Raw genomic sequence first — 12,116 nt, 5'->3', positions numbered from 1 at the left:
GTTTTTATCTGTAATTTCTATTAATGGTTTCTAAAAATTGCTTGTTGCACTTTGTGAAAGGATTTTACAAACCATTGCACAAGTCCTGACCTTGCTTGAATAATATAGTGAAAAAGTGGTATATAGAGGGCTGGGTGGGGGCAAAACTCCACTGCTCCAGGACCCAGGGGACTGCTGATAAAAAGAATCCATGGAACACATCTGCACCCAAGGACCTGAGAACAGGTATGGCTCTGCATGTGGTAGATTTGGTGAGGAGAGGTGAGTTTGGACACCAAATTGACGTTGGACTAGTTAGTTGGGACCTCCAGCGCTCAAACCCTCAACCCAGCAAGGATCTGATGCCCCAAATGATCAACAAACAGGACACAAGAGAGAATAAACCACAAGGCAGATGCAGTAACCTGCATGAAGGTGATCGTAACATGAAGGATCCAGACCAAGATTACAGGACAGCTCGGGAGCAGAAGAGGCACAAAATGGTCCCACAATGGGAGCAATAGCAAGAGTTGACCCAAGGCATCCCACAGTTGAGCAGAGATGGGGCAACAGTAAGCCACCTGACTTCCAGGCCAGAATACTTCCCCAACTTAATGGGCCTTAGCCAGAGTACTGCAGAGGCCAGGAAAAGTCTCACGAAGGAACAGACAGTTTTAGCCAACAATGGGGGCGCAATGGAAGAACCCAGAAGGGGATTCCACCAGCAGGATAAAAGGACAAAGGAGCCAGTGTCGAGACAATAGGGCCAAAACAAGGTCTTTACAAGCAGCAATCTTCAAGCAATTCAGGTACATTCATCCAGGGGCTGGCCTAGGCCAGCCCACTCGTCTCTTTAATTGCGAGCGCACACAGGTTTTGGCAACTCGCCAGTTGGATTGTCCCTAAAAACCGACAGGCAAACTTGCCCACCCACCCTTGATGTACATTTTGAAGTCTAGAGGACTTTAACTAGTAAACACCAGTTTACATTCTTACCGAGGATGGGTGTGGGAGTGAGTTTACGTCAGCAAAACAGCAATTTTGGCTGGAATATTGAACGGAGGTGCCGCCCGGTCCGTCCCTGCAAACCATTGATGGAGGAAAGTCCATCATAGAAGAAATTTAGGTCCTGAAGAAAATGACCCGAATTACAGTGGTCATGGAAAATGATCGACCATAAATTCATGAGTTCTCTCATGAACATGACGATGTTCAGATATCAAGAGTTTGAACACGCTACAGAAACTTGATATACTAGACATGCTTCTTGTCACTAGGTTTTCCCTTACTCTGAGGGTCTTTTATGTATTAAACATTCCAGAACAAGGTGTGATGTGTGAAGGGCCACTACCCAGTTGGTGATTAAACATGTACAGAAATTCCAGGTAGTAGGAGCATAACACACAGCTGAGATAAGATGTAAAGTTTATTGTCTCAACCTATCCTTGCTCTTTTTAGTAACTACAATAGGTATACGTGTATATCTGCTGATGAGGAAGAGTCCTCTCACTATCCCTATTAGATAGGTGGCACACCACCGGCCTCCTAGGGAGAGCTTCACCTGATAGGGTCAGGGTGCTCTTCTTATCGGGGACAGACTGTGTGTTTTTAGGCTATCTGCAGTGTCAACTGTTGTCCAATGGTGGTGTCTATGTGTCGAGGAATACAACCTTTGATTGTATGCAGGACCAACCTTTTTCCAATTGCTGATCACTGATTGCTCCACTTTATGCAATGGATCATACAGCTTGAGCTTCGGTTGACGATTTGGGAGAGAAAGTACTAAAAGTTGCAATTTGGAAGTCGTTGCATATTTTTTGTAGTTAAAATTCCTGCATGCTTACTATTTTGGAAGTGTTTGAAAGCATGCGACTTAAGTAACAAAATAATCCATATTTGGATAAGGACACTGGTGGACGTCTCCTGTGAACTGTTTCTAACACAATAAAATACAAAGTAGCAGTTGGATTTGTAAAACTCCCAGATTGGCCACTGGCTGTGGAGGGATGACTTCTGGAAAATACAATTACCTTCAGCCCGTTTAAGAATACAGTAAACGCGTTGTTATATGGAACCTTGCTAACTGAAAAGTAGGGCTCTTCTATTGCCAGTAATAGTCACTTTCCATTTAAGAAAACACTAGTTAATCAGGTTTCAGGATGGTAGAGTGCTCTGCCTTTTTGCTCTTGTCTACCTCTCTGCAACATGGATAACCAACGTTTGTTAGTCAGCAAATTTGATTATCCAGCACCACTAGGTCCCCATCAGTGCCAGAAAATCGAGCTTCTTAGGTTCTTCCTTTCTGTGTTGGGCCCCAGGGGACCTTTCTTTTCTTCACCCCTCCTTCTCCTAACTTTCTCTGCTTTTTCTTCAGGGATATAGTGCCCGGCTCACTAGTCCACACCTAGAGATATGGTGCCCTGCCTACTCTCCCAGGAATATAGTGCCCTGCTCTCCCTTCAGGGCCTCTTTTCCTTCTTTCTCTTGTCAGGGCCTCTTGTTTCCTGCTCTGATTTCCCTTGGCCAGAGCCTCCATCTTCACCTCCTCTCTGTGACTTACACTACTGTCTTCCTCTCCTCTGGGTCTTAAAATCTTCTGTTCCACTGCAGGTCTTACAGCCAGCCCAACAACCTTTTTCTGTGCTCAAGCAATCTTCTTCTCCTTTAACAACAAACAGCTCACTTTCACTCGCCGTGTGAGCTGGCCCTTATATAGTGCTTGTACTGACTAGCTTCCCGCTAATTGCCAGAGGGGGCAAATCCCCCCTCCGTCCCCGGCCCCTTTTTGGGCATGCTCCATAGAAAGTATTCCTTCTACACCTGAATTTATGGAGGAAGTCTTTACACAGGGAAGGTGCCATGTTGGTTCCCACTTGTGTCTGTGTTGGTTGCTGGCTGGGAAGGAGCTGCTGGTTTGTTCCCGTGTCAGGCTGAGGAGTTTTCGTTTTGGTGTCCCCTTGTGTCAAACAGTTCATGATATGTATTAAATAGTATTCCTGTGGGCTGGGAGTTTCGAAAAATATTTTTGGTTTGGTGCAGTGCTGGTGTCCTTTCCCTTGCTTTTAATGTAGGCTGCAGTAATTCTGTCTCCCTTGTGCTGGCAGTTGTGTGGGAGACATGAGTTGTCTTCCCCTCTTCCCCACCCATTGTTCTTCCAGTGTGGGAAAGAAGTGGGGCTATGTCTATTGTGTGTCCATTAACTATACAGGGCGGCCTGGGGTTTCTGCTACCACACTTGCAATCGAATGGGGAAGGGGTGCATGTTCCCCACGGCTACCCCCCATTGAGGTTTGTAAAATACGTGCATGGGTTACCCCGGTCCTCCCTATTATCTTATTACAAATCTCTGTGCGCATTTTGCTGGTCAGATCTGGGTTTACTTCTGCTTGCAAAGGGGATTATGGGAGATGTAGTCCCTTATTGGTTTGTTACCATGGCTTGGGCTGTCTGGCCCATGGAAGTGTTTTCCAGCCTTCTTCATGGCCTACGTGACCTGACTAGGTCTTTGATATGGTTTAACCCATCACTGGCCCAAGTTCCCACACCCTGGATCCTGTCCAGGTTTTGTTTTTGTATGAGGGGGAATTATGAGATATGTAGTTGTTGCTAGATTCTTTTTCCCAAATGGATAGGTCTATGCCTGAGGATACATTTTCTGTACCCAGAGCTGCTGTTGTCGACCCGGGAATACCATACCCAGGTATATGCAGCAAAGTCAATGTGGACACTGCCACTGTACTTTAGGGAGCTTTGAGACATCAGGTTTCAAGGAAACCCCCTCCTTAGGGTTCTGATGCAGATCTTGGTATGCTTGTAGCTCAGGGCGACCTAAGCTTGGGTTCTAGAGACCTGGCTCTAGACCTCCCAGTTGGATGCTCTGGTGTCCTTGGGTGGTCATGGGCTTTACTCCGAGTTTAGGCTTTTTGCATGCCCAATCACCCTTACAGATTAGCAAACCTCTTTTTCCCCAGTACTGCTTACACACCCAGCCACATAAATCCTCCCATCCAATTGCCTCATGCTCCCTTCTCCCCATCACAGTTGCACCCTCTTCCCCTACCACTTGTATCTCCACACAAGAACTGCATCAGCCCGGCAGCGTAGATTTCTGGCAGACCCAACAAAATGTGCGGGTGATGCTGTTATGATGGAACTGTTTTTGTCCTTGATGAGAAATGCTGATCAGCCGTGGTGAAAGATACTGCTAATAACTTTTTCTTTCCCAACTCCTATAGAATCTGATAAATGAAGGCCATGCGGCCACGCAACTCGTGAATCAGCTCCATGACGTCATAATTGAGGGAGAAGTTCTTACTGATAAGCACAAATCTGCGGTAACAGAAAAACTTGCTGTAAGATTTAAAAATTGTATTTATTCCTGTTTTCCCTTCTGTTCCTTTTCCACTCAACCCATGCATGCAGCAGTGCCCACGTGTATGCTTCACTGGACCTTATTTCTGTACAGCTCCCCCCTCATGTCAGACTTGAGCTATCAAAGACTCTCAAATGAGCAGACCGCCGCACCCATGCTCTTTGATATGTATGTATGGGGTGGGGGTGCGGGGGGGGGGGTGAGGGTGCGGGGGGGGGTGAGGGAGGGAGGGAGGGAGAGAGAGAGGGACAGAGAGGGACAGAGAGGGACAGAGAGGGACAGAGAGGGAGAGAGAGGGAGAGAGAGGGAGAGAGAGAGAGAGAGAGAATGAGAATGAGAATGAGAATGAGAATGAATATGTGCATCTGCATAACCCCTCCAGGTCCCTGTGCTTTTACATTAGTTTACAGACTCTGGTGTTTCTTCCTCAGTTTTTTCATATTTTCTTGAGAGGAATCCTTGTCCACCATCCTTAAAGAGATTCTGAGTTTGCACTGCCACTTCGTAAATAGTAGAGGAAACACTTGTTTAATGGATATTTCTTGCGGTTGAATCATGTGTTAAAAAAATACATACATATAATCCAGTCACGACCTATGTCAACTAACAGACCTAAGATTAAGCCTTTTGCATGCCTTTGTTAAATAAGGTAGCAAGAGAGAAGATGCCATAAGGAGAGAGGACAATTCAAGATCATTTTAAATTCAAAATATACTAGGCCTGCAACCAGGTTTGGACCCAAAATTGTAAAACAAATGATGCCTCAAGCCATATGCACTGGTCATTCCAAGTGGTTTTTGGAAGCCAGTGACGTGGCCAAAGTGGTGATTGGGCATATCTGCAGGTCACATTATATTACTCAGATGCCCAGGGCATGCTTGGGGGACATGCCCTGGGGTAAAGCATGATAAAGGCCATGCCCACCTGACGCTATAGACATGACAGATGATTACAACTTTGACAGTTTAGTGAAAACACTTTGTGAAAGGGACATTATGGTTGCTGTGTAAAACAATACAATTTCCAGTTAAAGCTCCTAAAACAACCAGAACTCCGCCACCACCATTGTAAAGAAACCATAAATAGGCCAGCGTCATATGCTTGTCATGAGCCACGTATGTCCTGTATATTTATTTCGTTTGAGTTAGTAAGAGGAACACAAAGAGCCGAGTCACAATAAAAGTACTGCAGACTGATTAGGGTCACTTTAAATTGGAGATGAGGGTCAACATAAAACAAAGCCCAAATGAACCATATAGAAGTTTAACATCCCTTCTAACACTGCTTTTCACTGAATCTATCTGATGATAATATTGGTATTGGCTTATTTGACAACTTTGTTATGTTCCGCTACAGAAGCACATTACGTCTGCTTTTATGGAGGCACAACATTGTGCCACAGTAACAGTTGTGTTTGTTTGTTTCTGTGCTCTATAGAGCAAGTATCTCTGGGCAGTAACTGACGTTTTTAAGACTATTTCTTCCTGCCTCAAAGCTTTTCCCTAAAGCGTGAAGTTTGATTTTCATGCAATATTTCCTTTGCTTCTACAAAGAAAGCTGATTTGTCATGGATATGTTTTTCTGTTATTTTAAAAGCCCAATATGGTGTTTTCACCATATGATGCCATCACCTTCTTTTAAAAAAAAACTGTTTTACTAATATGCCTTCTTTGGTGGTAGGAAACCCTGGGGGCCACAGAGAAGTGAGCGTTCATTCTCTGTGGCCAGCTCCAACACCCGAAAATATCCCTCAGATTCTACAGCTGCATCACAGAAATGACCACCACATTAAACATCGAACCTCGACATTAAAACTCATGACAGTGAAAGATTTACTGTTGAGGGGTTTGACCACTACGAGACATTCAATATCTTGAAGCTAACTGTGATCAGTCTCGACGTCATAGGCTTCTGTCAGTTGCATAAAAGTGCAGAACTATAACAACCTCTCCAGAACCCCATGAAGAGCCTGAGATGCTGCCGCCAGAGCCCTCACAGCCACGAGAGGGCGTACCAGCATCTGATGGCACCTCTAAAGACCAGCAGAGACCAGAGGAATCCCAGGGTCAGCACAAGGTACATCTGCCTGGACAAATACTCTCAACAAGGCCTTTTTGCCATGCGTCACCAGCAAGACCGCTTACCCATCTGAGACAACATTCACTATACACAGAATAAATAATCTCAATGCTTCAAACCATCAAGTCTCTCTGACAATATTCGGACCTTGACATAGGTTTCAAAGTGATCTGCTGTTAAACTAAACCATGTGACCACCTTTCAGCAAACAGCAATTGTCATAGTCCAAATACTGCAGCCTGATGAACATGCTCTAATGGCTGTATTGTTGGGCATATTGAAGCCCATCACGGAGACTTTCCTCATCCCACCCTCTGTCAGCGACTAATGCAGAATAGGAAAAGAAGGGTTCAGGACCCTGTTTCTGTGCAAACATCCTGTTCCACATGTGTTGGTTGTTTCAGCTGCAAAAAAGATGGATATTTTAGTTTTTCCCTGAGTCTCAACCGGCTGCACTGCCAGACAAGGCGAGTAGGGGGTTTGTGGACTGAAAGCAAGAACTGATTCTTGGGGTGAGCTACTCGGGAGGGGGAGTAGAGCAAGACCATTGAAGAAACGTGGAGGGGGACGAGGCCATGGAAACACTTAATAGACGATAGACAGGAAGTGAAAGAGAAGGCGGGACTCAAAGGGAAGAGACGTATATAACAGAAGAGGTAATAGAGAGTGAGGGGAAAGAGAAGGTGAACATAAAAATTAACAATAGAGCAGAGGGGCATGGTGGGATGCAGGCAGACCAAAGAGGAGGGTAGAGCAGTAGTCAATGCGAGAAAAGACAAAAGAAAAGATTAGGAGCTTAGTTGCATGAAAGGAGAGATGGGGACAGCACAATGTATGTTGAATAAAGCAAAGCGTCAGGAGCGGGCAGTGTGAGAAATATGAAAGGTGAAGGAAAGGGAGGGGTTGAGGATAACGACAAGATCACAAGCTAATGAAGAAAAGGGGAGAAGCGAAGGAGGGCAAAGGGGGGAGATAGTAGTAGCAGGCTGGAGGACATCGGTCTTAGAGGGGTTAAGGTGAAGGAAATTGGAAGACATCCATAGTTGAATAGCAGAGAGACAGTAGAGTCCGAGAAGCAAAAGATGATTTTGGTGCCGTTGGCATACAGGTGGAATGAGGGATATGGGGTGTTTGACAAAAGTTAAACAGTCTGCCGTGGAATGGATCGTAATCGATTCCGCCGCAACTCTGTTTGACCTTCAGTCAAACAACCCCTGCCCCTGGAGTAGCCCTATATTAATCCTCCCTCCCCTACTTACCTTCTGTCCGGTCGCCAGTACTCCTTCCACTGCCCCGCAGCGTCCGTTCTGTCCCTGAAACGTGGGCCAGAGCTGACGCTGCTGGATCCCTTTTTTTTCCTGCGTCCCATGTCAAAGCGGGGGACACCCCCGCAGCCCCTAAATCCTAATATACCGAACAAAGGGAGCGGGGGACACCCCTGCCTGCAGCCCCTGTTCCTCATGATCAGTATATTAGGCCGCGAACAAACGGTACTACCCAAGTTCGGTCAAAACGTCCATACAGATATTTTATTGGAATAAATTGGGTAATACCGGAATGGGAGGTTAAAGTAGGAAAAAAGTGCGGAGTGGTAGGGGGTAGAGTGAGAGAAGGAGGGGGACCCCAATACAGACCCTTCAGGAAACCCATAGAGAAGAGGGCAGAGGTTTGTCCAGCCCAAGTGAGAGGAGGAGTGGTACCACTTAAGAACAGAGCCAGAGAAACCAAGGGAGGTGAGGGTTGATAGCAGCACCAAGTGATCAACCGTGTCGAAAGCGGCAGAAAGATCAAGAAGTATGAGAACAGGAGAGCTTGGCATGACGAGCATTGAGACGAGAACTGGAGACATGTAGGAGGGCATTCTCAGTTGTATGAGAGGGACGGAAACTAGTTTGAAGAGGAGGATAAAGAGAATGAACATGAAGGTGGGGGGGGAAACCTGGGAGTAGACCGTGTGCGCGAAGAGCGTAGAGAGAAAAGGCAGGAGCAAAAGTTAACAGGGACAGAATGATCAAGAGATTTTTTTTCAGGATAGGGAGAACCATGCACATGCCTGAAAGAAAGAAAAGAAGAGTGGGTAAGAGAAGAGTTAATAAGAAAAGTGAGGTGAGGGTAGATTTGAGTGATGAGGAAAGAACTAAGTGGGTCCGGAGGAGAGGCGGTGCGACGGGCACGAGTAAGAAGACTCTCTAAGCAGCCACCTGAGTGAGCAGGAATGTGGTCAAAGATTGAGTGAAAGCTACCTATATGACCGAGCTGGGTGCATTCTGTGGCCCTCACCATCAAAAGTCCAGTGAATTCCGTTCATGATTCCCTTTCCTTCCTGTGCAGAGTTGCAGTTTATCTACTTTCCGGCCATCAAATATCTGGCCTCTAATTACTGTGGTACTCCGTCGATTAAACACATCATATCCCATCATGGGGTCCTTGTCGTACACCCCATGCAGAACCCTGCTCCCTCCCACCAGCCAACACAGTGAGCTGTAAAATGGGCACAGATTGGATGAGCACTAACCAAGATCAGGCCTATCTTCGGTAGATATGTGGCGGGTCCAGAGTAGCCTCACCTCAGCGCCAGGTAAAGGGCATTGAAAAAGGCATCCTCACTTATCATGTTTGCAAGGCTCGCACTCCACCGGGACCCCTTACTGTTATGGTTCCTGCTACAGCTTCTCTGGAAGCCTCAGTTATATGCATGTATTGGGTATTCCTCTTTGGTTGTACACTCCTAGGCTGTTTCTTGGTCTCCCTTTGTTCCTCCCACGGATGGACGTCCTGGGCTGTGCACCCACACGCCACTCACACTCTTGGGAAGGTGCGGGAATCCTCCTTGACCCCTGTGCTTCATAATATCCAACCTAATTATCACCCCCACTGGTTGCTGTTCCAATTTGATTTGATTGCTACTGTCAAGATTCGTGCTATGTATGGTGTATTTCTTAAAAACCCCATTGGTTTGCCAATAAAACAAATAAAAAGAATACAAATCCATGTATTGCTGTGGGATTTGTTCAAAAGATGATTAATCTACAGGAAGAAATATCAGGGGAAACTTCATTTACATTTGTTGTTCATATTTATGATGGGCACTCTATTGATCTCAAATTCCTTATTGCCATTTCCTTCCCACTTCATTCCTAAATCATTGCAGTGACACTTTTTCTGCAGCCTAGTTTGTGTGATCTTGTGACACAGGGAAGTTACAGGTAACCAATGTTAGGGGTGTGGCCAGAACCTTAATTCCTTTATACATGTAGGATATCAATTCTAGTCACAAGACGAGTGATGGACCCACTGAGGTGCCAACTGTGCTGTAGAAAGTAACTAGATCCAGTCTGAAGCTTAATTGCAGTGATGATGAATTTGATGTGTAGAGAACTTTAGCCATTGTAAACAATGCTAAGAAAGAAAGAAAGCAACTTATTACAGAGCCCTGTCCTCTGCACCTGCTCTACTTATTGGAGCCCTAGTGATGACTGAATTTCCTGAAGACTAACTTTTCCCACCTTTTGGATTCACTGTTTGCAAATGAAATCGCTAGCCGTTTACCAAACTACATTCAGGGAACTCCACCAATGAGAGCCCACAAGAGTGGACAGATCAAGGTAGTTCCCGGCTGACTAGGCCCCACCACATCCTAGTTGCCATTTACAGAGCCGTTCACTGTACCTAGGCAACAATGGAAAGGAGCATCATTGAGCAGTTAAGTGACGAGCCTTTTTTATCTTTCTCACAGGCTTCCAATATTTCAAGAACCAACTCACTGAATAAAACAGACTTAAAAACAAGGAAAAATGAAAAGTCCATTTTCGTAATGCTAATCCACGTTAAAATGCTTTTCTTGCACCGGTGACCAATAGATGTTATGTTATTAGGATTTATGCCATGCTCTGCTGCCATTGCATGGTCTCCAGCCGTTCTGACGTATCTGAAAGAGAGTCGGTTAAGTAAGGTTATTGAGGAGAGAGGAGAACATGCATGACAGTTTTGCTGTTGTGTTGATGGTACAGACTGGAAGTACCTTGAGCACTGTGTGCCAGTCAGTTTCTAGGTGCTCTGTATCGAGAGCATAGAGGTAGTTGTGTCCGAAGGCTGGCCCGTGTGCCCTTGGTGCTAGAATGCATTGGTCCAGTGTGTGGTTTGCAAGTTGGTTGTAGAGGTGTAGTGTGCTTATGTTTGATTTCTACTGGATGGGGGTCTTCAATGTGTGGTTGGCATAGTTGCTATGCGTTCGATCACAGCAAGGTTTGTGAAAAGGGCATGAAAGTCCTCACGAGACATTAGAAGTTACAGAAACGCAAGGGAAAGGCCTTGCAATCTGGTGACCTCCCAGTGCTCCTACCACTAGCCTCTTGCAAGAAGGTCCCATTCCACTTTCTCGCATTACCAATGTCGGACCCTGCCCCCACCACCGCCTCTTCTCTCTCTCTCTCTCTCTCTCTCTCTCTCTCTCTCTCTCTCTCTCTCTCTCTCTCTCTCTCTCTCTCTCTCTCGAATGTATTAGATGATGCTAGATAATGATTTCCCAGGCTTATGTGATGTAGTCACTTATTACGTTTGTTGTTTGCAGGAAGTTGACAAATGCTTGGCTGATGGCGCCGACGAGTACTTGCAACTAATCAGCCTTTGTGCTGTTATTATGCAGCAGCTGACTCAAAACAGCTGAATTTATGATCCTCGGAAGGACTGTCTCTGAATCCTGGATTTTTTTTCCTGTTGCTAGTATGGCCCAAATATCTTGTTATATTTTTAAGTTGAATGGGTCTATGGATTGCCTACCACCTATCTATATGTATGCATAGTTTTGTATAAAAGAAAAAGGAAAACCTTTTGATAATAAATGTAAATCTTATTTGCCTTTCTATATTGTGTGTTCTTCACTATACAGCATCCTATTTTGAAGTTTATTTAAATTGTTAATCTTGTCCTTAACCTGATTTCATCTGTTTTTTTTTGTCTATTTCTGAAGTTTCTGTTTAACGAAGGTTAATTCTTTGTTGTTCTGAGTCTATTACACTTCGGACCATTTAGTCCATTTCCTCCCTGCCAAGTTTCTTAGTTCCATGTGACCCCATAAGTCAGTCCTGGTTTTTGCTTCCAAGTAAGGATAGCTCAGGGGCAATGTGCTTGTCTTCGAAGCAAGGCAACACAAGTTTGAATCCCGATTCCGCGATTGTATTCACTCATTGTATTAAGCGCGTTATAATTATAATTGCATACAGGAACTTGTGGGGGGTTTTTTCGCATTGCAAGGGTGGGCCTACAAGTCCCAGCATGCAGTGCAGTAATAAAACGGGACTGGCTCAAAGATTCTGTGTGGAACAGGGAAACTTGGCAGACATGCCTTTGCAAGTGTGAAGGGTGAGTTTTACTTGCCCAGCAATGTGAAAGAAAAAAAAGACGTTGTCATGTGCTTGAAAGAGGCCAGAGTGGAGCGAGGTTAATACCATTAATTTGTTGTACAGAGACTGCTCTTAAAAACGTTGCACTCACGACAGCTTTTAATTCAGTTAATGTGGCCTACATTTGTGGAATTGTAACCCATAGAAGTGTCTCACACTAATTTTACTGCAGCACTCAGTTCCCTTCTTCTAAACACCTTCATATCCTTACTGCAGGGGATCCGAACACCTTTCTCAGCAAAGAGTTAGTCGTGCCTACCTTTGGCACAAAACTACTATTCCTT

General features: G+C 45.2%; 1 protein-coding gene across 1 annotated transcript in view; it reads left to right on the top strand.

Moving 5' to 3' along the window:
• The window catches only part of RFC4 (replication factor C subunit 4), a 302,679-nt gene extending 291,387 nt beyond the window's left edge, over positions 1–11,292 (top strand). Inside the window, exons 10-11 of the mRNA XM_069618636.1 lie at positions 4,215–4,331; positions 11,001–11,292. Coding sequence (XP_069474737.1) covers positions 4,215–4,331; positions 11,001–11,096 — 213 coding nt within the window. The 3' untranslated portion in view covers positions 11,097–11,292. The remainder of the gene's footprint in view (positions 1–4,214; positions 4,332–11,000) is intronic.
• The last annotated feature ends 824 nt before the right edge of the window (positions 11,293–12,116 follow it).

This window comes from Ambystoma mexicanum, chromosome 10, assembly GCF_040938575.1.
Source record: "Ambystoma mexicanum isolate Mex_15411 chromosome 10, UKY_AmexF1_1, whole genome shotgun sequence".
Taxonomy (NCBI): domain Eukaryota; kingdom Metazoa; phylum Chordata; class Amphibia; order Caudata; family Ambystomatidae; genus Ambystoma; species Ambystoma mexicanum.
The sequence above is the reverse complement of the archived record's forward strand: the minus strand, read 5'-3'. Positions and strand labels throughout refer to the sequence as shown.